The following is a 26,557-nucleotide window of genomic DNA, read 5'->3' as shown; positions in this document are numbered from 1 at the left end:
CTTACCCACTCAAATATGGGTCCCAAACAGTCATACTTCATCCTATGGGGATCTACTTTGAGATACAGATTCACACGATCTGGTAGTGGGCCTCAGTTGTGTTTCCAAGACAAAATGACCAAGAAAGTAGAATGTGGTCATTCCCAGAGATGTAATAACTAATAACCGCCTATAATTCTACCCTTTATTGTTAGCATTAGTTTATCAGTCTTGTTATCAGACCCATGGCCCTCTGTGGGCTTCTTTAGAGCTAGCCTCTAATCTCTGCCTGGAGCATACAGAACAGATTAGTGCTGGCCTTTAAGTGTAGAGCTCCATTAGCGCTAGGTGTTAGACACCAGCCCATATTTAAGTCTTGTTAGCATACCTGCCCTCTGGTGCCCCTTTCAGCAGGTGGGCTGGAGCAAATGCCTGTGGTTGGTCTTTCAGCATTAGCGTTAGCTACTGTCAGACCTAGATGGCCATATTTAACTGTAGAAGTCAGTTGTCGTTAGCTAGTATCAGACCCTTGGCCATGTTTAAATGTAGAGCTTAGTTAGCATTAGCATAGTGTCAGACCCTTGGCAATGTTAAAGTTAAGAACTCAAATAACATTAGTCAGTCAGTAAGTAAGTTAGTAAGTAAGTCTTAGCGCATTAGCTAGCATCAGTCCCTTGGCCATGTTTAAGTACAGAGCTGTGATCTTAGCCTGACGAGCCAGACCTACATACATCAAGATAGGGTCTGGGAATTCATCATAGGCAGGGCTCAATCGGAAGGGTGGGATGAACGATTGTCTTTCAAATTCCCTCTCCACGCAGTAGGATAGTGCTACAACCAATCATTCTTGTTTTCAAGTAGCAGGATTGGAATTCACGATTCTTAACGGTCGCGTTGTCATTATGTTAAGCCCGCCCACCGACTCTATACACGATGTGAATGGCCCGATAGGAGTGTAAAATGTCCAGCTCTCAAGTCAGCGCAGAGTTGCTTGACTACCCCTGCAGCAAATTGGATTTGCTCCTGCTAGGGGCGTCAAGATGTCTAGGCCAGGCCCCAGTCGTGGCGCGACTTGCTGGGGCACCTGCACCGCATGCCGGTGACCCGGGTTCGATTCCCGCTCCGTTGGTCCTTTCCGGATCCCACCCCATACTCTCTCTCCCACTCGCTTCCTGTCTCTCTACACTGTCCTGTCTAATTAAAGGCATAAAAGACCAAAAAAGATGTACTTTAAAATATATACAGTATATATATATAAAAAAGATGTCTAGGCTAGTGTGATGTAGCGTTAGCATCAGAGTGTGACCTTATTGTGTGTATTTATTGTTCTATTTTAAAGCCTCTAAGGCCATATAGCAGGCCATGGGGGGGAGGGGACCTACGATTTTTGCTCTTTGATATATGTAAATATACCTGAGATGCAACAATAAACTTGAACTTGAACTTGAACTTGAACTTGACCTTGACCTGAGTCCTGTGGTGCCCCTGCAGCAGGAGGGCTGGAGGGAGGAGCGGGAGCGGCTGCAGCAACAGGTGTCGTCCCAGAGGCAGAGGGGCCTGGACCGCTGCGCTCGCCTGGAGGAGCAGCTCGCCGGCCTCAACGCCGAGAGAGACGCCGAGCACGCGGCCGCAGAGCAGGCTAAGGTGCGCGAGGCAGACACAGGGAGTGTGTGTGTGTGTGTGTGTGTGTGTGTGTGTGTGTGTGTGTGTGTGTGTGTGTGTGTGTGTGTGTGTGTGTGTGTGTGTGTGTGTGTGTGTGTGTGTGTGTGTGTGTGTGTGTGTGTGTGTGTGTGTGTGTGTGTTTGGATACCACATTGTGTTCTCGTTCTGTTTGTTTTCAGTTTTGCTGGTTCAGGCCACACAGTTGAATTAGGAGCTGTTTGTTTAGAGTGCTTTGCTTGTCTTTTTTTTTTCTGTTCCTTCCCCTCTTCTCTCACACATGCTTGTTTTTTAAAAGGCTTTCTCTTTCATTTTGCATTCCCTCTCTCTTAATCTCTTTCTTTCTCTCTCTCCCTCTCCCTCGTGTTCTCCCTTTTGTGATCAGGTATTATACTTTCAGCAGCTGCATGAAACTGCATCTCATCCTCTGTATCCATGAAACATATATGAGGGAGTGTTGTCTTTTTCTCTCTGTGCTGTTCTTCTCTGTATCTTCTGCTTTCTCTCAGCCTTTCTCTGTGCTCTCTTAGCATTGTTATTGTCCCTCTCCCTCTCTCATCCCTTGTTTTCTTCCTCTCCTCTCCTCTCATCCCTCGTTTCCGGTGGCCCTTGTAGAGGGAGCTGGAGGAGCAGAAGGCAGAGCTGCAGAGGCAGCACCTGGAGGTGGAGAGCTCGCTACACGCACGCACGCAGGAACTCCAACAGGCCCGGGTAAAACACACATTCACACTTAAATTCACACACTTACACTTCATACACACTGTTACGGTCAGGCTAGGGAAAAAGCACATACTGATTGAAGGCTGCTCGAGCACCAGCTGATTGCTGGGCGGGGCAAGCGCGGAGTTTCAAAAAAATTGATTACAGGTGGACACCTGGAGGAAGCGGGAAGACGCCAGAGTGTCGCAACTGAAGAGAGACGCCGTTTTCGACCTGAGCGGACATTCGCCCTTTTGCAATACAGTTATTATTTCTATGTTGAACGTTGAGTCTGGCACCGGACATTCTTTTAACAAAACTGAACTAAACAACCGAACAACAGAGAGAGCTGGCCGCTCTCGGAGGAAGAGCAACACCTGTGCTGGCCCGGTTTGCACGCTCGCCCTCGGAGCTGGTAAGCTTGTCTCTTGTGGCCTTCAATAGTTGCATACAACATTACCCACACTATTGACATAGTCTCACGTCCACGTTAACACAGACACGCAGGGTAAGTTACACTGAAGGTTGGCTAGCTATTAGAATTCCCCCTAGACTTACGAGCGTAGTTTGTAATGTTTTAGATAAGCTGGCTAGTATATGCGGTTGCGTTTGGCATTCGCGTATCGGCGTTGTGGGTCGCTAGTTAACTCAACCCTCGGTTGTAACAAGTGGAGAGCTCGTCCGGGATTTAGTGTTTGTTCCCTGTAGTGTATTGTGGTAAGTAGTTCGGTTACGGAGTGTTTGTGTGCAGACGTGTTTTGTAAAGTTGTGTAAACAATTGTTTAGCGATTTCATAAGGGTTTTGTGTCGCTCTGCGAAAGTAACGCCGACGTTTATTTGCTCTCGCTTTGCAGTTTTCAAGTGTAAAGTGTTGGTGGTAGCCAACCAATTTGTGTAGCTTTATTTGCTCCTGTGGACTTTTCTGTTGTAGCCTATGGTCTGTGTACTAGGGTGCCTGTTTGAAGTAGGCTAGGCCTAGTTATTTTGTTTGCCAAGTCCTAAACTTGTATTTGAATGGTTTTGTAGCGCTGCCTTTAGCGCGATTGGTACAGTATAGGAGGTCTAACAGCCCTTTTGTTTGTTTAGGTCCAGTGTATGCTGGGAAATTTTGTGCATTGACCATTGCAAATATTTTCAGCTTTGGCAAGTAGAGTATTGCATTTTGAATGCTTTTTGGTTTAGCCTGTTCTGGCATTTGACTATTTTGAGTTAACTTTGTATCAGGCAAAATGACTGAATTTGCTGAAGAGTTCATGGAAGAAGAGGTGACTCGATGTCGGCTTGTGAAGCTCACTAAGACACAGATAGTGGAGCTGTTGGATTTCATGGAAATTGAATATGCAGAAGACATGAAGAAAATCTCACTTGTGGATAAATTAGCTTTGCAGCTTGGGTGTACAGATGAGCGCACTAAAGAAATACGCAGAGTGAAAGACAGGCAGTATGAAGAGGAACAGCGTGAGAAAAGAGAGCAGGATCTGCAGCTTGAATTACAGGTAGCTAACACAAAACTGGAACAGATAAAGAGAGAAAGTCAAGATAATCAGCGTCAGCGGGAACATCAGGGACGTTTTGATATCGGTAGGTGTTTGAAGATCATGCCACGGTTTTGTGTAGAGGCTCCAGAGATTTTTTTTGAGGCTTTTGAGCGTACTGCAACTGAGAGGTCTTGGCCTCAGTCTGAGTGGGTGACTTTGGTTCGAAGAGAATTTACAGGGAAGGCACAGGAAGCGTACGTTGCCCTTGGGTTTGCGGATAGTGGTGAATATGAGGCGGTTAAGAAAGCAGTCCTCAGAGCTTATGAACGGGTTCCTGAAGCTTATCGGCTGGAATTCCGCACTTTAAAGTTAAAGTCTGACCAGACATATGTCGATCTCGCTAGGCAGCAGGAGCTGGCGTTCGACAAGTGGCTGCGGGCTTGTGAGGTTCACACTTTTCAAGACCTGAGAAAATTGCTTCTCTTAGAGCAGTTTAAATCTAGTGTGCCTCGTCATATTGAAGTGCATTTGAATGAACAGCAAGTGACTGAGCCGAGGAAAGCTGCTGAAAAGGTTGATAATTATGTGTTGGTTCACCAAGATCCTTGGAAAGGCAGATCCTCAGTAATGGGCCGGAAGCAGGGATTTGAAAGTAAGAAAGAGGTGGATCCACCGAGTCAGATCAGAGCAGATCAGAGCAGCAGAGCTGGTCCTAAACCTTTTTCTAGTACCAAGCCTTTTCGTCAATCTAACCAGTCCAGTGAGATCATTTGCCACTACTGTAAGAAACCTGGTCATATGAAGTCTCGCTGTCGGCTGCTGGAGAGTAGAGGCCGTTATGATGATGCTCGACGGCCTATAGCCTGTGTGATGGCTGAGAATGGAGAAAGTCCTGTCTCTCACGAGCCACTGTCCCCAGTGAACACACCTATAGGAGTAACGTCTGAGGTGTATAAAAGCTTTGTCTCTCAGGGTGCGGTTGCGCCCTCTGAAGGAGAGCCTGAGGTACCAGTAAATGTATTAAGGGATACAGGGGCAGCTCAGTCTCTTTTGTTAGCTGGGCTAATGTCTTGGACGGATAAAACTTCCCTGAAAGCCTCTGTCCTCCTTAAAGGTCTGGGAGGTGAGTATGGTGCTGTCCCTCTGCATAGAGTGTTTCTGAAATCTAACCTTATTACTGGTTATGTTACTGTGGGTGTAGTACAGTCTTTGCCCATAGATGGCGTTGGTTTGCTCTTAGGCAACGACTTGGCTGGTAGTCAAGTCTGTCTTACTCCTGTTGTAAGTTTGGAGCCTTGTGAGTCGCCAGAGACCTTAGCTCTGGAACGAGAGTGTCCTGCGATTTTCCCAGCCTGTGTGGTCACACGCTCTCAGTCAAAGAGAACATTGAGCGCCACACCGACAGAAGTAGAATCTGTAGCTTTGTCTGATACCTTTCTTGCAACATTGGATGGTCTGCCTGATGCTCAGCAGTATAGCAGGGCAGCGCTTATTGCTGGTCAGAAGGCGGACCCTGTGTTAGCATCAATAAGAGAGAGTGCTGTTAGCTCAGAAGAAAGTAGAGATATGGCTGAGGGATTTTATGTGCGTGATGATGTGTTGATGCGAAAGTGGAGGCCGTCTGATCGTCCGGCCACTGAGGTCTGGAGTACTGTGGAGCAGGTTGTGTTGCCAGAGAGTTTCCGCCCTGAAGTTTTGCGTCTGGCCCATGAAACACCGTTGGCTGGCCATTTGGGCATTAGGAAAACCCAGGCAAAAATCCTCCGGCATTTCTACTGGCCTCGGTTACATCGCGATGTGGTGGCTGTCTGTAGGTCTTGTCATTCATGTCAGATGGTGGGGAAACCCAATCAGAAAATCCCCCTTGCACCTTTATGTCCTCTCCCTGTTGTTGATGAGCCTTTTTCTCGGGTCCTTATTGACTGTGTTGGGCCGTTGCCTAAGACGAAAAAAGGTAATCAGTATCTGTTAACAATCATGGATGTTACTACTCGCTTTCCTGAGGCTTTGCCTCTGAGAGATATTAAGGCAAAACCGGTTCTTGATGCTTTAATAGGTTTCTTCTCTCGTTTTGGCCTCCCAAGGCAAATTCAGTCTGACCGGGGCACCAATTTTGTGTCCAATGTGTTTCAGGAGGTAATGTGTGACCTAGGGATTGAGCAGATTACTTCTTCGGCGTACCATCCTCAGTCTCAGGGAGCCATTGAGCGGTACCATCAAACCTTGAAGACTGCAATTAAGACCTACTCTGTTCAACATCCTGGGGATTGGGATGTGGCTCTCCCGTTCTTGTTGTTTGCGCTCAGAGACGCTATGAATGAGTCTACCGGGTTTACCCCCTTTGAATTGGTTTTTGGTCATGATGTCAGGGGTCCATTGAAAATGATCAAAGAGCGACTGGTGAAGCAGTCTAGTGAGGGGACTGTTTTGCAGTACGTAGCCATGTTCCGTGACCGACTGTCATCTGCTTGTCAGGTGGCTCAAGAACATCTGAAAGGAGCTCAGGAGCGCATGAAAATGCATTATGACAAGAGGGCTGTAGAGCGAATTTTTAAGCCTGGAGACAGAGTCTTGATGCTTTTGCCCATGAGGGGAGACAGTTTGAGCACGCGTTTTTGTGGTCCTTACGTGATTGAGAAGAGAGTGGGAGACCGCAATTATGTCGTTGAAACTCCAGACCGGAGAACGAAGTCACGTCTGTGTCATGTGAACTTATTGAAGGCATATGTGGGGAGAGCAGATTCTGTTCCTGTAGCTTGTGTGTCTGCTAAAGATGAGCTGGATCATGGTGAAGATGGCGTTGAGGCTGTTGAACCTGTTGGGGTGCGCGTTAGCAATTCCGAGGCTCTGCGAGCATTTGATAAACATCTCGGTCACTTGAGTGAGAGTCAGCAAGCTGACCTAAGAGCTTTGGTGGGGGATTATCCGGAGTTGTTCCGTGATGTCCCTGGTCGCACAAATCTAGCAGTGCACGATGTAGACACTGGTGAGGCTCTGCCTATAAAGCAACACCCTTATAGGTTGGGTCCAGCCAAGCTAAAACAGGTGCAGGAAGAGCTTGAGTACATGACTAAGATTGGGGTGGTCCAGCCCAGTCATAGTGAATGGAGTTCGCCAGTGGTACTGGTCCCGAAAGCAGACGGTACAATGCGGTTCTGCATTGATTACCGGAAGGTAAATCAAGTCACAAAGACAGATGCTTTTCCCATCCCGCGTCTAGATGACTGTATTGACCGCATTGGTAGCGCCCAGTATGTGTCCAAGTTAGATCTTTTAAAGGGCTACTGGCAAGTGCCTCTAACACCTCGCGCCCAGCAGGTGTCAGCATTTGTCACTCCTCTCGGCCTCTATCAGTGCCAAGTACTCCCTTTTGGGATGAAGAATGCCCCAGCCACTTTCCAGAGGGCGATGAATACAGTTACAGCAGGGCTGACCAATGTGGTCACCTACATTGATGATCTGGTGGCATTCAGTGCCTCATGGGTTGAGCACATGGGACATCTGAGAGAACTGTTTGTGAGGTTACAGCAGGCCCAGTTGATTGTGAACTTGCCAAAGTGTGAGTTTGGCCAAGGTCAGGTGACCTACTTAGGACATCAGGTGGGTCAGGGCTTGGTGTGTCCTAGACAAGCCAAGATCCAGGCTATCTCGGATCTCCCTGTCCCAAGAACTCGCAGAGAGCTCATGAGAGTGCTTGGGATGTGTGGTTTTTATCGTAGGTTTGTCCCAAACTTTGCTGTGGTAACTGAACCTTTGACAAACTTACTTCGCAAGGATGTGAAGTTCAGGTGGTCTGACACTTGCCAGCTGGCATTTGATAGGGTTAAGGCTGTTCTGTCTTGTGAGCCAGTGTTGAGGGCACCCGACTTTGCCATCCCCTTTAAACTTGCAGTGGATGCGTGCGAGGTGGGAGTCGGTGCTGTTTTGCTGCAAGTAGATGATCAGGGTTTTGATAGACCTGTTGCATATTTCTCAAAGAAGCTCAATAAACATCAGCGGGCTTACTCTACAATTGAAAAGGAAGCGCTAGCATTGGTGCTAGCACTGCGCCACTTTGAGGTTTATGTCGCAAGTTCGGGTGGGGAGCTGTTGGTCCTGACAGACCACAACCCCCTGACCTTTGTAGCGAAGTTCAAGACTTCCAATGCTCGAGTCTTCCGGTGGAGTCTTGTGCTTCAACCCTACAGCCTAGTGGTTCAGCATATAGCTGGCAAGGATAACATCATTGCAGACACTTTATCACGTGCTTAGAAATACTGGAGAGATTATGACATAAGTGTGTCACTTTGTGTTAGGAAGATGACAGAAATAAGAATAATGGTTTTATGATGATGAACTGAAGAAAAAATATATTATGTATAGTCCATTAGATTTTCAATAGCCGGTGCCATGGTTAAAAAAAAAAAAAAAAAAAAAAGAAAAATATATAACTTGAAATGAGGTGGAAAAAAATATATATTATTAGTTTTTTTTTGTCTGATGGGGGAAGGAATGTTACGGTCAGGCTAGGGAAAAAGCACATACTGATTGAAGGCTGCTCGAGCACCAGCTGATTGCTGGGCGGGGCAAGCGCGGAGTTTCAAAAAAATTGATTACAGGTGGACACCTGGAGGAAGCGGGAAGACGCCAGAGTGTCGCAACTGAAGAGAGACGCCGTTTTCGACCTGAGCGGACATTCGCCCTTTTGCAATACAGTTATTATTTCTATGTTGAACGTTGAGTCTGGCACCGGACATTCTTTTAACAAAACTGAACTAAACAACCGAACAACAGAGAGAGCTGGCCGCTCTCGGAGGAAGAGCAACACCTGTGCTGGCCCGGTTTGCACGCTCGCCCTCGGAGCTGGTAAGCTTGTCTCTTGTGGCCTTCAATAGTTGCATACAACATTACCCACACTATTGACATAGTCTCACGTCCACGTTAACACAGACACGCAGGGTAAGTTACACTGAAGGTTGGCTAGCTATTAGAATTCCCCCTAGACTTACGAGCGTAGTTTGTAATGTTTTAGATAAGCTGGCTAGTATATGCGGTTGCGTTTGGCATTCGCGTATCGGCGTTGTGGGTCGCTAGTTAACTCAACCCTCGGTTGTAACAACACACACGGACATACACGAGAGATGGAACAGGCCGAGGTAAAACACACATACTCGCACTTAAATTCACACATAAACACACACTTACACCTTCACACACACGCGGACACACACACGCAAGAGATGGAACAGGACGGGGTAAAACATGCACACACAAGCTGAATCAAACTGGAAAGCACAAGAATAACATACACATCAATGTTTACTATCCGCTTGAGATAAATGTCTCACCTGTAACTGATCTAAAACTTAATATAGATATATATACCTACAACTCACAGCATTCATTTTGAGATGAACTCTAATATGTGTGTGTGTGTGTGTGTGTGTGTGCATAGGCGGACATGACCAGCCGTCAGACGGTGAGTGTGGAGATCGCCAAAGCGCTGGAGGACACTAGGAAACAGAAGGAAGAGCTGCAGCTCCAGGTACTAACACTCCCACACACACACACACACACACACACACACACACACACACACACACTCTCTCACATACTCCCACACACTGCTTCTGCAAATAGTTTGTGTGTTTAAGGTGCCATATGCTGCATAATGAGGGGTGTGCCCAGGCAGGAGTACTCTGAGTAAAATGCTTGCAGACCTGCTGCTTAGAGGAGATGTTCAGATGTGAGCAGATCTATTGTATGTAATGGAGCTTTTAGAAGGAGCTTTTCACCCTGTGCATTTCTTGGGCAGAGAGCCATGTAGCATTCCAGCCAAGCATCGCACTGCTTCAGGAGCACACAATGAATATGTAGTGGCGTAATGTGATGGGCTGCACCTGCTCGAGTTAGCTTGCACCTTATGCTCAGGTCAGCGTTTACTGTATGCAGATGTTTGGCTTTAGTGCACAGAATCCAAAACAGTAGATACAGGTGAACAACTCAAAAGAGGGAGACAGCACAAAGAGGCTGATGCTGAAAAAATTCAAAGCTAAAAAATGCCATGTGGTGTTGCTGGTGTTGGTGGTTTTGGTGGTGGTGGTGGTGCTGCTGTTTCTCTTGGGCTCCGCCTTTGGCTTCACCAGTGAGTCGTCATCCGCAGTGTTGTGCAGTTTGCTTATGTTGTTTGCACAGTAGAAGTGATGTTAACTGTTTGTCCCGTGTGTGTGTGTGTGTGTGTGTGTGTGTGTGTGTGTGTGTGTGTGTGTGTGTGTGTGTGTGTGTGTGTGTGTGTGTGTGTGTGTGTGTGTGTGTGTGTGTGTGTGTGTGTGTGTGTGTGTGTGTGTGTGTGTGTGTGTGTGTAACCTGCTGACGTAGGTGGGCGAGCTGACATCCTCTCAGCAAGCGCTACAGCAGGATCTCTCTCAGCTCTCTGAGCAGCTGGCTGCAAAGGAGGCAGAGATCCAAGGCCTTCAGGAAGGTAAAACAGCGCGAACACGCACACAATGTCCTCCTCAGCCACGTCACAGCAGGGCTGCCTTTTCACCGTGAGCTGTGCTCAAACACTCCACATTATATAATACACGCAAATACAGGCGTATGTCTTCTGTTTGGAAAGGAGGGGAGCGGAACAGCATTCTGTGTCTGTATATTTGCAATGGTGTTTGTATATGCGTTTGCGTTGCTAATGGTGTTGCTGTGTGTGTGTGTGTGTGTGTGTGTGTGTGTGTGTGTGTGTGTGTGTGTGTGTGTGTGTGTGTGTGTGTGTGTGTGTGTGTGTGTGTGTGTGTGTGTGTGTGTGTGTGTGTGTGTGTGTGTGTGTGTGTGTGTGTGTGTGTGTGTGTGTGTGTGTGTGTGTGTGTGTGTGTGTCAGCTGTGAATGTTGCCCATGCCGAGACGGCGCAGGTGCGTGAGGAGGTGGCGGAGAGGGACCAGGAACACGAGGCCCAGCTGGCAGCCCTCAGACAGGAAGTGATCTCACAGACGGAGCAGCTGGATTCCTGCCAATCAAGGGTGAGGGGCTGAGACCGGACAGTTTCCTGGAGGAATGAACATGCTACCTCTTGGGTTTTTAAGAGCCTCGTTGTGTTAATGCGCCATGGGAAAGAAACCGATTCCCTCTCTCACAGTTGTGGAAATGGAAGCAGGGAAGTTAAAGTCAAGTTCATAGCCAAGTGTCTGTGAAACAAACTCACAAAGCATATGATTTCAAAGCAGTTTCTGATCTCAGCATGTTGTTTCATCTGTGTGTTTCCTTTCATATGTGGAAACTAGTACATTGCCGGGTCAAAACAACCCTGTATTCCCTTTTGAGCTTGCTTGATCATAGCAATGCTTTCATTATGAAGAGGGTCCTCTTTTAGGATGTATTTCTAGAATTTTCAGATGATATCTATGTCAGTATGTTGTATTATCGTATACTATTAGTATAGTATTGTATTATACTATATATTTATGGTATGTATTAACAGTATGTGTAAGATGCAGGTTACTCCATGTGTGTATCTTTTGTAGGTGTTTTTCATGCTGTGTGATGGTCCTGAGGTGGTGCACTGACGCGGTCTTTGTGTTGTTGTTGTTGTTGTTGTTGTGGTGTAGGTGTCTGACCTGCAGGGGGAGCTGGAGAGCATGAGTGTGCAGCTGCAGGGCCCGGAGGCTGGGGAGGGGGAGCAGAACGGCACGGTTACCGTTGACGACCTGGACCAGCTGCAGAAGATCAACAAGGACCTGGAACAGCAGCTCGGTGATAAAAACAAGGTGTGTGTGTGTGTGTGTGTACAGATGAATTAGTCATGTCTTGAAGTAGCCTAATATTTGCTCTATAGCATTTGCTCTGTGCTCGCATGACCTTTGTCTCTATTGATGCGTCCTTGTCTGATCTCCAGACTATAAAACAACTACAGCAAAGACTGGCTGAACTGAAGAGGACCTTACAGAAAGAGCTTGTAAGTGATTTTCTATCCAAGTCAAACAGCACAGACTACAAACTACGGTATTTTCCATATCGTGACTTGACCTCATCCGCATGCAGACTCATGGAGACATCTTTTCCCTGCGTTTCCCTCTGTAGAAACTGAAGCCAGACTCTGAGACTGATGGGAGAGAGAGGGCCCTGGAGAGCCGAGGGGACAGGCAGGAGAGGCTGATGGACCGACCCAGCACAGAGGCCTCGGCCTCAGCCACGGCGCCTACTTTAGCCCCAGGCTTTGGCCCGGCCTCGGCGCCTGGACCCGGCACTACCGTGATCAACACCTCGGACCTGAACGACTCGCGGGAGATCAACTTTGAGTATCTCAAACACGTGGTGCTCAAGTTCATGTCCTGCAGAGAGGCAGAGGTGAGAGGAGACCATCACACACACACACAAGCAGCTTAAGTGCCCGATCAGACACCACCCTGTTTTTGCAGGGAGAGGAGAGGTTGTTTCGTTGTTTAAATAGTGTTGTACTCTAAGTAATATTCTCTCTCTCTCTCTCTGTGAACCCCTCCCCTTCTTTCTCCATCCATAGGCATTCCACCTTATTAGGGCTGTGTCAGTCCTCCTGCATTTCACTCCAGAGGAAGAGGACATGCTGAAACAAACACTTGAATATAAGGTGTGTGTGTGTGTGTGTGTGTGTGTGTGTGTGTGTGTGTGTGTGTGTGTCTGTGTGTCTGTGTGTCTGTGTGTCTGTGTGTCTGTGTGTCTGATCATAGCCATTTCTCTGCATCCAAAATGCTAAATCAATTGCAGAATCACCAGCCAAAGCAATCGATTGACCAAAAGAGAACGCCACACAGTGTTAGTGACACGCTCACATCATATTTCACTGGACGTTTCCATGCTGCTAGAGTTGTCTGAAAGAGAATTTGGAACCACACCAAAGAACTATGACCATCCACTCTCTCTGTAGCAGACCTAACAAATCAATGCACTGATAGTGAGTGTCTGAGTGGTCACGTCATGTTCTAATCCAGAGGTCATTAATAGTTGGACCGAGGTTGGGGTCTGGACCCCATCACCATCCTATCTGGACCCAGACTAAATTATGGAGAGTAGCACTGATTTAAAATACACATCTTCCATATACCAATAACAGCATTAAAAGCAAAAAGTAACTTGACAGACCGTGGCAATTAAGTGCCCGTGTGAAGCACCTCTATGAGACAAATCATTCACCTTCTATAATATATTTGTATTGCTTTCACATATACAAAGCAAAACAAATTACACACCAACAGTAATGCATAATGTGAAACGTAACTGAAAACAAAAAACACACAAAACAAAACAAAATTGGGGGTGGGGGGGGGAGTGAAAAAAGAAAGGAAATTGAAGGGAATGTATGTATATAAACATTAAGACTATCAATGGGAATTGTTTGGTGTTATTGATGGTATATATTTTGGATTTTGAATTGAATTTAAAATAGAAATAAAAATGGTTGTTGTTTTCCTGTCTCAGATGTCATGGTTTGGCTCCAAGCCCTCTCCCAAAGGCATCGTCCGGCCCTCAATCTCTGCGTCCGCCAACCACTGGAGCTGAGGTGGAATTATAGCAGCCAGGGGGACGATGGTTGGATGGACGGAAGGATGGATGGACGGATAGATGGATGGAAGGAAGGAGTGGACACAAACTTGGATGAAAACAAAGGAGGATGTGGTTTTCTTATGAAGTGTCCCTTCGCAGCTTTAACAAAGGCAACTACCCTGTGGGGTCTTCTGAGAACATCTTCAGTTCCTCTGAGAGACTGGAGAACCTGTCCTCCTGACATCTTCTGTTGGTCTTTTGATTTTGTTTTGTTTGCTTTTGTTTTTGTTTCTCAAAATTACCAACATCTATGAGAAGATGAGAGATCTGCCAGAACACTAAGCTTTCTCTGTATTCTATTATTTATTTTATTTCATTTCATTTGCAGTGATTTCAATGGAACTAAAAAGCAATCAGGTGTTATGCAGAAGCTCCCCATCTTAGTTTTGCCTTCATGTCACCACATTTTTTGTCTTCTGTCTTCCTTTCTTCCTTCCTTCCTTCCTTTCTCTGGCCTAACACGTCCCATTTGCTATGCGCTTTCTCCGCTCGCTTGGCTCCTGGATTTTCTGCATCTGGGGTGCAGAGTTGCCTTGAAGACTGCCTTTCTCAGGACCCTGGAGTTCGAAGGCGCACAATGGAACACATGGGATCTTAAAAAAAAAAAAAAACTCAACTTGGGCAGAGAAACATTTTGTTTTCCTCTTCAGCCAAGAGTGAGTGTCTAGCCTACCCTCGGAAAACTAACATCCTGTTTGGACCGAACTTTGTGTATCTGTACATAACAATACATTCCATATGACTATTTATATATGAATGGCTGTATATAAGCATCAGAGAGAATGATTTATAAATCACTAGATGTATATGGTTTCTTTTCTCCCACTTGTTCGCCTATGTCTGGTCTGTAAATGCAGTATTTTACATCATGTGTCTGTATAGAGGAGTGTGTGTGTGCGCGTGTGCCGACGAGTATGTATGCGTGTACGGTATGTCTTTTTTTGTCTGTATACAGGCTTTTTGGCTTGGGAATAGAATCTAAACATTAATTTTAATGGGCTGCAGTTTGCAACATGTGTGTTTGTGTATGAGTGTGCATGCCTTACATAGAGAGCACAGGGACGTGTGAAGGACCAGCACAGGGATGTGTGAAAGACCAGAGAGCAGCTCATAGCCCTATGAGGCCAGACGAGACTATGACAAAACCAACCAGACATCTGCCTTCATCGGATATGAGAGGGTTTGCTATATAACGCTATCACCCATTGGGTCGTACTATCTGTAGACGGACTGCTATGGCACATGGAGGTTGGATGATCATGACATTCAGATGGGTTAAAACTACCTCTCGTTTCACGTGTACGATGTCGTCAGTGCTGTTCTGTTTGTCGAGACTGTGCAAGTGTCGGTTCAGGAGAAAAGTCTGTTGTAACGGTTCTAAAGGTTTTATAAATGACTGGGAGAAAAGATCTGCTTTGTGTCTAACTGTCTCTGTTCAGTACTCCAGGTACCTCGTATATGTAGCGTATCGTGGAGATGGAGAGGTTATAAGACTGAAAGTAAAAACCAAGTATAACCAGTCATCTTTTCTTTCCAGTTGTCTTTTTCTGTAGAAGAGAAGTGTAAACAGGAAATCTGTGGTCTGTCATGACATAATGTCAATAACAAAGCACCTATGGTAAAGGAGATACCTTTTTAAAAGGCAAAACTGTAAACTGAACAACTGTTGTCTGTGGCAGCACTGGTCAAAATAATCAATGCTGTTTTTTGAAGAGAAAACTGGTTCCAACCAGCTGCACAAGTGTGAAATGAACGACTTGCTGAGAATGACTGCAATTTTTCAAAATAAAAAAGCTCATGGAGTCATGGATAGTTATCATCACGATTCCACTAAATCATCTTGGTTTATGACTGTGTGTTGTCCTCATATCAGATGCCACTACAAATGTCTGCAAACGTCCTTCTTGCTTCTTCTCTTTCCGTTTGTCTTCAACATGTGTGGGTGATGTGCTCAATCAGTAAGTAACGATGTTCGATGCAATTTCTTTGGTGCCCAGGGGCAGGTTTGTAGATATACCATCATCCTTTTGGGTTTAATTAAAGAGCTGTTTTGAATGCCTCATATGCTTTCTTCTGATCTATTCTTGTGGGAGTCTGATTAAGGTAATCCTGTGTTGAAGGAGCTTCATTTATATGTATGTCTTCATTTAGCACTTGACAGAGAGATTAGATTAGACCAGAGGTTCTCAACCCTCACACCGAGTAGCACTTCACAGAATAACTGACTCCCCAAGCACCACCATTATGACCAGCATTAAAATATAGTAGCGCAGGCCAATTTATATTTTACATTGTACATACTGTTTTGCATTGTTTTGTTTCATTTAGTTTTTTCAAGAAAGATAACAACTAGTTTAAATGTAACCATTTTTCATTATATATGTTTTTATATTATTTTAAATTATTATTTTGTCTCAATTAAATAAAACATCTTGGAGACTCCAAGAGTACCACAATATGAGTCCCCGTACCACAGTTTGAGAACCACTGGATTAGACTATTTACCATTAGACACTTTAAGTGGCTTACATGTATATTATATTACAAGGGCCACTGTCCTCGGAGGAACTTAAGGTGAAGTGCCTTGTTCAGGGGTAACGGTGGAAGCCGGGTATTGAACCCACCACTTTTCAGGCTACACATGCTAGCCCATCTCTTCAGCCAGCATGCTAACACTGCTCCAGATTCTGGACAGAAAGCCCACTTTTCCACTACGATCATGGATCCCCTAGAGCACCACTGACCACTGAATCAATTAATACATTGGTATTTGGTACTTATTTCTGATAGATCCATGCATCTAATATCTACTAAAGTTACCAACTAAACTGGTGCTCCATCCTACTGCAGAACCAGCCAGTATTTTCATTTGGTTGTTACTTGTACGTATTGCTATGACCAGGGGGGCTATTCCAAGTTCCACGTGGTTTATTGACACATCTGAGTATGTGGTAAACCTTCTAATCTACAACAATGTGGCATTGTTTTGCTCATCTATTAGGAGGTGTACTGCCTACTCGGAGTTAACTTACTCAGGTTCGCCAATAAACCATGTACTTGGAATACCCCCCAGAGGATCATTATACAAGATCACCACCTAATTTATGTTTGTCTTTTGGGCTTCTGTTGAGTTCCCACTTGGCACTACCAGTTTATGTGACACAGCATGCAATAGGGCCACTGGGACCAGATGATCAAAGAAACAAAGTTGGACAACTGAATGGAAACGACAGATGACAGTATCCATGAGATTTATTGCACCAGGCACTTCACAATATCTCCTCAGTGTGCCCAGTTCATCCCCCCATTCAAATCCAACTTAGTGTTACAGGGGGGAATAAATATCAACCACCTCGGAAGCTACTGCTCGCGTACTTAAGCCCACATCTCTCTCTCTTTCTCTCTCTCCACAGAGGTGATGTTTAGAGAGTGAAACAGGAGCACAGGACACTAGTGTTCCCTGAATCAGAGGCATCTTAGTGCAGAGTACATCCAGTCGGGTGGGTTACAGCGCCCCCCTGTGTTGGCCGAGGAAGCCGTGGCACATCGGAGGAGGTTGTCTGAGCTGGGTGTTCTCTTCCCAGCTTTCTGCCAGTCAACCAGTCTATTTTATTGTTATTATTAGTATTCTTTTTTTTTTTTGGTTTAATCTCTAATCACCAACATGAACGTAAAAGGCTGGGGATGCACCCACAGTTTGGTCATATAACTCAAGAGAGGTAATCGACTGTTCACATTAAATAAGACGACCAGAGACGTCACCCATCCCACCCCTCACGCCCTCCTGCACCCGTCAAACACACCCCACCCATCCCAACCACACCCTCCCTTCTTGCTTCCTCCCAACCCGTTTACATTTTTTTTTAGTTTAAAAAATATAGATATATCAGTAATCTGTTCGTGTCCCCAAAAAGTCTTGAGTGATGTGGGATGCACACCCACGGAACTCTTGAGCGGTTGGTCGTGTCGGAGACCGAAGACGAGGTGGAGCTGGGGGTGGTGGTGGGTGGGGGGCGGGGGGTAGGGGGGTGGATCTCCACGCAGATCTGATCACTACAGAAGATTGTGCAGATCTCCTGCTGAACAGGGGTGCCGTGGGTTCAGACTGTCTTTCTGGCAGTAAGAACGCGCATGATGCAGCCTACGCCTCCTACAGCAAATGCCTGAGGGAGAGAGAGAGAGAGGGAGAGAGAGAGAGAGAGAGAGGGGGGGGGGAGAGAGAGAGAGACAGATACACAGACCATGTTAAATGAGATGGAAACCAAAGACAAGAAACAGAGAAAGCTCAAACATGGGTTTACAATGAGTGTCTATGTGTGGTGGACTTTGACTACCAAAAGACACATTACACCACATTACACAAGACAAATTTCCACTTTTTGTGGACGATAAAGCTATTATTATTAATATTATGCACTCTTGTTATTATGCATGTTTTTATGCAAATAGCAACATGAACATGACATCATCTGCAGAGTGCTAGCTTCTCAGAGCTAGACGAATATTTCGACAATCGAATACCGGCGCACAACCATGGAAGAGATGAGGCTAAACCTTTGAGAGTGTAAAGCAATTAGTGCATTTTCCACATTTGTAAGCATCGGATTTGAAACAATCCAATACCATCTAAACACACGGGGCTCAAAGCAACAGAGCCCGTACACACTGTGAACATCAAAGATGACCGGTGAGGTTGCTTTGGTGCAGCTGGGTGGCTTGCTGGCTGTAAATCAAGGGCCTACCTTCTCGTGCCATTGCAGCAAGACAGCACTGCTGTTGTCTGAAGGCTTCTCAAAGCCCCTGTAGATGTACTTCATCAGCAGGTCGACGCCGTTCCTGTCCAGGGATTTCACAGCCGGCTCGATCTCACTGCTCTTGAATGAGGTCAGCACTTTCAACACCACTGTCTGAGCCCTCTCCTGAAGACAGAGAACGAGAGAGAGAGAAAAGGGATGGAGGGAGAAAAGGGATGGAGGGAGAAGGAAGAGAGAGAAAGATGGAGAGGGAATGCAGAGCAGAGCGACAAAGAGAATCACAATTTAGAAAAAGAGAGATAAAATAATTACATCGCTAATACATTACTGCAATACTTTCATTGATAACTTTGCAGCTTAATACAAATAAATATTTTGACATGGATTCCGACCAGTAACTAATACCACGCATTGTTTTGTTCTGTTCAATTTAGTGTCATGAAACATGCACAATACAGTGTCTTGTGACAGTGACATGACTCAAGTTTATAGCCCGAAACAGGTCAAGATCTTCAGGCTACTATCGGTCAAACCTCAGTAACTGAGCAACACAATCAGGGACAAGTTTTTTACTGCCCATGTTGGCATGTTAACTATTACTCAGCGAAAACAACAAAATATATCTTGGTTAGTATGTCTGCTACTGAACATTCAGATAAAATATAAAATATATGCACAGTTTACTCATTACTAAAGCGGTCTTGTAATGGCCGTATTGAAATATAATTGTCATTCAGAAAAAATGCTGCATGTCTGTACTGACATCAGATCATCTGTCAGCGCTAATTGGACAGGTTTATTGTTCCAGACTTTCACCTTGACTGCTGCATTCTTCGAGTTGATTGGTGGGTTCTTGAGTGCCATGTGAAAGGCTGTCATCATGTCGCCTGTGCATTACAGCTGGTTAAGGAATAAGCCACACAATCGCTACAGAACCAAACTCAGTGAAGAAAGAAGCAATGGGTTCATTTCAGGGAGGACAACAACAGGCCCACTAGTGCCCACTACTGACCAAGGGGTATTCCAAGTACGTGGTTTACTGTCAAACCTAAGTAAGTTAACCCAGAGTAAACGGTAAATATCCTACAACAACAGTCCAATGGCATTCAGAGAATAAAGCCATACAGCTCTTATATTAGGAGGTTTACTCTGAGTTAACTTGCCCAGGCTTGTCACTAAACCATGTACTTGGCATACCCCCCAGGAATACTCTAACAACCTACTTAACTGTATTCTTTTGTCTTGCCCTCAACCATGTCTTTCACAGACTTTTGACAACAAAGTGCCAACACCTACTGGATCGTTCAGTGGGTCACGTTCAGCTGGGACTTCCCAGTATATCTCAAAACAAACAAACTTAAAAGATAATCTCCTCAGTCAAACGGTCTAATGATGCCCTTTCTTCTCCTGACAACACAGGGCTACCGGCCATGTTTCAAAGGCAGCTTTGATCCTTTTGTTGACAGTCAAACAGGACATTTCCAGAAGATCTATCTGGCACCACGGACTCAGTGGTATCTAGTGTCACGTTTTCATATGAATATTCCTATTGTCCTTGGCAAGTCGTGCACTCATGGGCAACTTGTGTGGAATACTTAAGAGCCACAAGAGCCCATTCCCACTGCTGCCTGCCGGTGAATAACTGTGCACATCTATGGTGCATGAAAGCATAAGACAGGACAATCCGATGCCTGTGACTGTGTGTAATAACTGAACAAAGATCCATTCATAAAAGACAAAGACATGGTGGCGTCAAATTCAGCAGAGAACGGACCTGTGGCCTCGCGCTAAGTCGCGCCATTGTGTGCACAGTGAGGGAGTTTTATTTGACCATAAATAAGAGTCTGTTAACGTTTCAACCAGGTCCTACAGCAGGCGAATGGCGAAAGGCGGGATGGCCTCTATGATTTTTACTGCTGCAAAAGGGCGGAAGAAAGAAATCACGGGGATATAATTTAGACACACTCGTCAACGCCGAGCAGTCATGAGGTTGATTGAGAGGAAAGCTCGCAAATAGATCACCGTGATGACATGACTTCAGCCTCGCGGAATGCCGCCGGGGCATTCCATTACGCTCCGAACTGCAGGGAGAGGTCGAGTTCTGGCATGCCACAAACACCGGTTCAATTAGGCTGCTCAATGACTAACAGGAATGCGCATATATGTGTGGTTTATTGATTGCTTTTGGCGCCGTTTAAACGTGTCAGTTCATATATCTTCCACTTAACAGGCACTCCCCTGCATGGGAAAACTCAAGGTGGTAAAGAAAGAAATAGGTTGTTACCCCAAAAACCCTTAATGAATAGTGGAAACGTTGGGGTTACACACTACATTTGTCATGAGAGATTGTTTTATATTTTTTTCTCTTAAACTATGTAAAGGAAAACAACGTGCTTAATTCAAAACAACTTAGGTCAGGAAAATCGTAGGCTACACACTTCTCGATATGAACAGACATCTCTAAGCAGTCACCTATTTGCTGGCAGATATTACCTATTGCAGAAGCGAGCACACACATTCAGAAAGGATATTGCCTGATGAGGTTGTCCACTTCGGCGGCATCGGGTCCTTGTTGTTCAGCCGACTCCTCTTGATCATCCACAAATTTATTCTCGTCATATTCGTCTATGTCGACTCCCCTAAATCGGGACGATAGCGTGTTTTGGGCCATAAGGACAGTCGCGGGTATGGACGCGTATGCCTGTTGATTACGGATGAAAATGTGCCGTTGTCCGTTCAAACATGCAGCAGTCCAACCTCGGAAAAGATGTAAATCTGTCTTGCAATTTCACCATGCAGTGTCTGTAGCTAACGCTAAGCTTGAGAGCTATTGACACCTGCCATGTCGCTGAGAGGGTGCATCTGTTACCTCCCTCCAAATACAATCATCGCTGTGCATTCCTGCAGAGCGGACAAAATCTGACTGTAGCGGAAGCGGAACTGAATGGTGACATAATGTGGTACAATGTTTCCGTTTCCCGTTAGTTACATCGTTGGGGATCCTGCACTGTTATCGCAGTGGCTATTTTAATGTGCGGTTGTTGAAAATCACAACCAGACCCACAGTATGCAGCCTAATTTGGCCAGCTTCTGGGCCTCTTTGTAAAGCAATTTCACTCACCTTTTTTTCAACCAATGAACCAACTGCAAACCTATTATAATATAGGCATACCTTTCTACACAATGCGTAACCATGCGTCCTATGTAGGATGAATTCTGTTTGGCAAAATTGCACTTCTTATTTCAGCCATTTCAATTTTCATCTTAAATGTTTTTGCTTGATGGTAGGCCATAGGGTAGATCTGCAGAAGGTTTGTTTTCCCTTCTTCATGCACCAATAAGTGTCGTGGACTCAAACAGCCATATGACATACTGTACAGTATTTTCTAGATGCAAGTAAGCGAGATGCTCCTCGAATATTACGCGCACATAACGGTACGTTTTTCAGGAATCCTACAGAGGTCGCTACAGACAAGTGTAATAATCGAAACCAGTCCCCTCAACACGCACATAAACACACAACACACACCACTATCTAGATATGCTGATTTTATTATTTGAAATAATTAGCCGACAAAGTTCATATTTTACATATTTAATGGTTGTGTATATCCTACCTGTCATTTTTCCCCCCTGATTTGTCACAACAGGCAATCAACAAAAAAAAACTGAATCACCTGTGGAATTAGGAAATAGGCCTGCCATCGCCTGAAATGTTAATATTTTACACTGGTGCAGAAACAGTTTCCACACCACCTATGCGATAGTCTCCGCTATAAACAATGTTGGCTATATTCACATGTTTTAAAACGTGTATCTGTCTTCGCATTGTATAGTAAGTCTATGTGTATGAAGAGTCAAAGTAACAATAATTAAATATAAAGTAAATTACAAAGTAAAATGTCATGTAAGTCATATCACCAAGTATCAAATTTAAATAGCCTATATCAACGATTATTAAATGTAATCTAATTTAAAGTTTAAATCAATGTCATTTGAATTTTGAATTACATTAAACTTTAAATCAATTGAATAAGAAGTTGAATTAATTTGAAGTCATACATCACATTTACATTTGCCTGTTGTTCTCATTTTGAATAAGACTTAAAATTTCAGCCTCATGCAATTCCGTGCGCCACCATTTAATTCGAACGCCTTTACTTCAAACTTTGGACTTTGGTACTTCAAGGTTGTACTGTCACCTGTCAATCATGCTATGTCCCCCGCCCCCCGCCCATCCTCTGAATCGGAGTCGATTTATCAGTTCTTTAGTAATAGTTTCCCCCATAGACATAGAACGCTCTATGTCTATGGTTTCCCCCACTTAATCACCATCACTAGAGCCTTCGTCCTTCGTCTGACGCTGGGTTTCCACAGAGCATGTCACCATGCGAGATCTTCTACTGTCTTTGCGCGAAATACGCCTGCTAAAATTTCACCCAGGGGGTGTTGTCCAGTTGTCACACACCTAGCGTTTCGGCTCAGTGGTCAACAGGTTAGCTTAGTGGTTAGTGGTTAGCTTAGTGTTTAGTTAGCTAGACAGTCCACTGAGTCCAGTGCTTCAGGTTACATTCAGGGGTTTATTTAGCCCAAGTATGTTCAAGTGGCATACACACAAAAATCCGTTTGAATGTTTTCATGTTGACAACAATTCATAATCTACAGAAACACCACAGTTCATATCAGCGTGCTAACTATCTAGTCGCCTAGCTTGCTATGTGTTTTCAATTGGTTATAATGGGTCAACAAGCTAACAAGCTAACAAGCTAACCTTCAATGATAGTGTGTCCTGAACACATTTGTTTAGCATATAAACAATAAACCGTATCAAAATAAGCCATTAAAAGTGGTCAAGAAACCTTTATTCACATTTAATATTTCCAGTTACGACCCCCGATTGATTCGTTTTTTTTGTTACTCCCACCTCTGTGTACAGTGTAGCCTACAACGTGGTGATAATTTCGCCCGGAGTGAGTGAGTCTTACAAAAGACCTGATAAATCAACTCAGATTCAGTGGATGGGCGGGGGGCGGGGGACATAGCATGATTGACAGGTGACAGTACAACCTTGAAGTACCAAAGTCCAAAGTTTGAAGTAAAGGCGTTCGAATTAAATGGTGGCGCACGGAATTGCATGAGGCTGAAATTTTAAGTCTCATTCAAAATGAGAACAACAGGGAAATGTAAATGTGATGTATGACTTCAAATTAATTCAACTTCTTATTCAATTGATTTAAAGTTTAATGTAATTCAAAATTCAAATGACATTGATTTAAACTTTAAATTAGATTACATTTAATAATCGTTGATATATTTAAATTTGATACTTGGTGATATGACTTACATGACATTTTACTTTGTAATTTACTTTATATTTAATTATTGTTACTTTGACCCTTCATATATGTGCACTCCCCCGTCCCGTTTTTTAAATGACCTGCGGCATAATTCGCCGTTTCCCTACAGGGACATAACCTTCAGTGTTTCCCTGACATTCCCTCGACTGTTGAAGCAGTTCGGTCTCTGTGACTCGGGACCCCCTGCCTGTCAGTGCATCCGGTAGATCAAATAAATTAAATAACCTGCTGCTTGTCTTTTGTAGCAGAGAGCTTTGATTAGATCTCACAATATTGCACCATATGGCCGGCGGGGGTAATCCGTCTGTGTGAAGTGCACTGGTGTGTTTACCCACTTTATCGATGGCCAGCCAACAGCCTCGACGCGTTTCTGTGTCTCGTTGCTCAGAGAGCAACACAAATATTTGCTCTCAGCGTCCTGGGAGTTAGTTACCATTTTCTTGATCCTGCGGGAAGTGATTCAAGACCATGAGCGTTTAAGTCTGCCCTATAGGTAGGTAGCTTAATTAAGTGGAATATCTGTGACTTTTTTTTTTTTTTTTAAAGGGAAGAAGACTTCCATTTTTTTCTCAGCAGTTTATGTCTATCAAAACGACTCATGAGCAACTTTTGAGTCTGAGTAGAGGAACTACTGCTGTGATGGCCATAAGGCCTGGAGTGTTAACACTGAGCTGTGCATTATGGGATGTGCTTGCTTGTGTGTGTGTGTGTGTGTGTGTGTGTGTGTGTGTGTGTGTGTGTGTGTGTGTGTTTCTCTGTCTGTCTGTCTGTCTGTCATAGTGATGTGTGATATGACAGTCAGTGTGAGTTCCTCCACCTGCTGTTGTGAGCTTGCATGACACACACACTCTTGACCTCCCAGGGCCCCTGTGGCCCCCACACTAACGTCTTAGTGGTTTTTGTTTTGGGAACAACTGTATCCACCCCAGCGCCCCTCACACCCAGCGGGGGTTCGGCTGGAATCCCTTCCCTCCGTGAACACTGGAATCTGGATGTAGAAAGCGTAGTGCTTGGACCCCATGGTGTGTCTCTGGTGGTCCACAGAGCAGCGTTACTGGTGAGTCTAGGAGGTTTCGCTGTAGGCCAGACCGCTTGTTTGACTCCACAGGCTCTCACCCGATGGCCGGACCAAGTGGCGTAGAACGAGGGCATGATACACGTTGATGTGCGTGTGCTGCTCTCGGTTTGGGGGTACACTAGAGAGGAAGTGGGGAGGTGGGCACGCTCATTATCCCCCTGAAGTGTGTGTTTTTGATCAGCGTGGAGGTGGGGCCTTGTGGAAAAGCCCCTGGCTCTGGCCTCTGTGGTTTTGCCCCTCTCTCTCATTCTTGTTTTGTGCCCCCACACATACCTGAGTTTATTTGCGATGGAGGAGACATTTTGTCTCTCAGCGATGTCTCCTCTGAGTCTGTGATTTTCTTCCACAGCCCTCTGCTTTTTGGTCACCATTGCCTCCCACTGTCTGTTATCCTCGTTGAGCATGGTTTCACCATCATATTTTTCATTGGTCATCATCATCAACTCTTCTTCTAAGGGTCCTTGTGACTGCTCATCCTCTGCTGACCTGTCGACCTCTGGCGCTCTGTCATCCTCGTGTCCGTCTCCTCGTTTCTGGTCATCCGCATTGGCTGTTCGCTCATCCCCGTCAAAACTGGCCTCTGGTGTACTTTCCGCTGGGACATCTGTTGGCTTCTGTTCACTGTCGTCCGTGCTTCTTTGCAGTTCAGGACTGCCAAAGCCTCCCACCGGCCGGGTGTGTGAACCCTGGTGACGTTCCTCCTCTGGTTCCTGTGTTTGATTTCTAGTTGCCATGTCACAAGTGGTGTTGCATTCTGGGTCATCCTCCGCATGCCATATCTTCTGTAGTTGGCTGCTGACTGTGCCCTCTTCATAATCGAGATTTCCTGGATCATTTGTCGGTGCAATCGTAATATTGTCCTCCTTAGTTGTGTGCCCTGAGTTGACGTGAGTCTTTGTCTCTGTGGAAATGTTCCGCTGTGTCTCGGTTGGTGTGTCATCCTCGTCGGATTTATCAACTCTTTCATGTCGTGGCTGCCTGGCTGCGAAGTCTGCTACACCGTTTGTTTCGGCTTCAGTCTGCGGACACCTGTTATGACAAGAGTAGCGGTTACTGCTAAAACTGGTCCGCAGAGCAGACATTGCTTTACAGCACTGGAGTACCACCGTAAAACCACACAGGAACATCCCCCATAAAGTTGGCATGTTTATTAGTGGCATAATAAATAGTTATAGGCTGGGATACTGAAATATCTGTATGTGAGAAGGCATGAGGTCTATGGGAATCTCATAATATTGGTCCCGTAAAAAAGTGCAGAATGTCCTCTGGCAAAAATCCCTCCCTCCGATCACCTCTTACGCCACCCTGGAGAGCCATGTTCAGGATTGAGTTGGGCCGTAGAACCAATGAGAGAGAGAGAGAAATTAGAAATGGAGAAAGATGAGAAGAGAGAGAAAATATGGAAGTTTGGAGCCAGGGGACGACAGTAATGAAAATGTCAGATATCTCCAGATCAACATGAAGCCGTAGGGCAGCTGTATGGCAACAATAAAACATAAAACATCGTCCACTGTAACTAAATACTAACACGCACATTGCTCATACGTTCTTTCCGCAAATGATCAGACTAACACGCTCAACACCTTAGTCTAAACTCAACTGGATGCTAAATCCTCCTGAGCGTCTAAATAAACTGTATAAAAAATAGCACTCACAGTTCTTTTCAAAAAAGGTTTGGGTGGGGCGATTTATTTATTTATTTATTTTTTTTAAATAACTGTGAATGTTGTCCTTCATTCGCAAAGTTTATATGTTATTTGCACAAACCGTCACAGAGAGAACATTCATATCCCCCTCGGTTCAGATGTCGGGCCGCTTTTTCTCATCTCTCAGTATGTATTGTATGACATGACATTTTGTGCATGTGCAGTCCAGATTTCCTCCGCAGACAATGCAGCAAATCAACCAAAAATAATGCAAACATAAATGCAACTGACATGCGGTATCAGAAACGGGGCCAAAATGGAGTCAAAAGGCAGATGCTGTGCTGAACATATGAAAGC

At 45.1% G+C, this 26,557-nt stretch overlaps 2 protein-coding genes across 3 annotated transcripts in view; one reads left to right on the top strand and one right to left on the bottom strand.

Moving 5' to 3' along the window:
* The window catches only part of golga1 (golgin A1), a 31,685-nt gene extending 16,258 nt beyond the window's left edge, over nucleotides 1-15,427 (top strand). For both annotated transcript variants that reach the window (XM_062542690.1, XM_062542689.1), the window contains 10 exons: nucleotides 1,471-1,623; nucleotides 2,254-2,349; nucleotides 9,250-9,339; nucleotides 10,173-10,275; nucleotides 10,669-10,808; nucleotides 11,394-11,552; nucleotides 11,681-11,740; nucleotides 11,866-12,132; nucleotides 12,305-12,391; nucleotides 13,240-15,427. In XM_062542690.1, coding sequence (XP_062398674.1) covers nucleotides 1,471-1,623; nucleotides 2,254-2,349; nucleotides 9,250-9,339; nucleotides 10,173-10,275; nucleotides 10,669-10,808; nucleotides 11,394-11,552; nucleotides 11,681-11,740; nucleotides 11,866-12,132; nucleotides 12,305-12,391; nucleotides 13,240-13,320 — 1,236 coding nt within the window. In that variant the 3' untranslated portion in view covers nucleotides 13,321-15,427. The remainder of the gene's footprint in view (nucleotides 1-1,470; nucleotides 1,624-2,253; nucleotides 2,350-9,249; nucleotides 9,340-10,172; nucleotides 10,276-10,668; nucleotides 10,809-11,393; nucleotides 11,553-11,680; nucleotides 11,741-11,865; nucleotides 12,133-12,304; nucleotides 12,392-13,239) is intronic.
* A 1,172-nt stretch (nucleotides 15,428-16,599) lies between these two features.
* LOC134089532 (actin-related protein 2/3 complex subunit 5-like protein) lies at nucleotides 16,600-21,050 on the bottom strand. The gene is made up of 4 exons (XM_062543978.1): nucleotides 20,651-21,050; nucleotides 18,936-19,008; nucleotides 18,108-18,284; nucleotides 16,600-17,528 (listed from the first exon to the last, which is right to left on the bottom strand). The coding sequence occupies exons 1-4, from the start codon at nucleotides 20,788-20,790 to the stop codon at nucleotides 17,466-17,468; spliced, it is 453 nt and encodes a 150-aa protein (XP_062399962.1). The 5' UTR covers nucleotides 20,791-21,050; the 3' UTR covers nucleotides 16,600-17,465.
* Between the last annotated feature and the right edge of the window lie 5,507 nt (nucleotides 21,051-26,557).

Source organism: Sardina pilchardus, chromosome 8 (genome assembly GCF_963854185.1).
Source record: "Sardina pilchardus chromosome 8, fSarPil1.1, whole genome shotgun sequence".
Lineage (NCBI taxonomy): Eukaryota > Metazoa > Chordata > Actinopteri > Clupeiformes > Clupeidae > Sardina > Sardina pilchardus.
The sequence above is the reverse complement of the archived record's forward strand: the minus strand, read 5'-3'. Positions and strand labels throughout refer to the sequence as shown.

What these genes read in the sequence shown, in the direction of transcription:
- LOC134089532 (XM_062543978.1), bottom strand. Translation starts at nt 20,790, where the DNA reads ATGGCCCAAAACACGCTATCGTCCCGATTTAGGGGAGTCGACATAGAC. An exon ending in CGAAGAATGCAGCAGTCAAG is followed by an intron (nt 18,285 to 18,935) that starts GTGAAAGTCTGG and finishes CTCTGTCTTCAG; the next exon opens with GAGAGGGCTCAGACAGTGGT. An exon ending in TGCTGCAATGGCACGAGAAG is followed by an intron (nt 17,529 to 18,107) that starts GTAGGCCCTTGA and finishes TCTCTCCCTCAG; the next exon opens with GCATTTGCTGTAGGAGGCGT.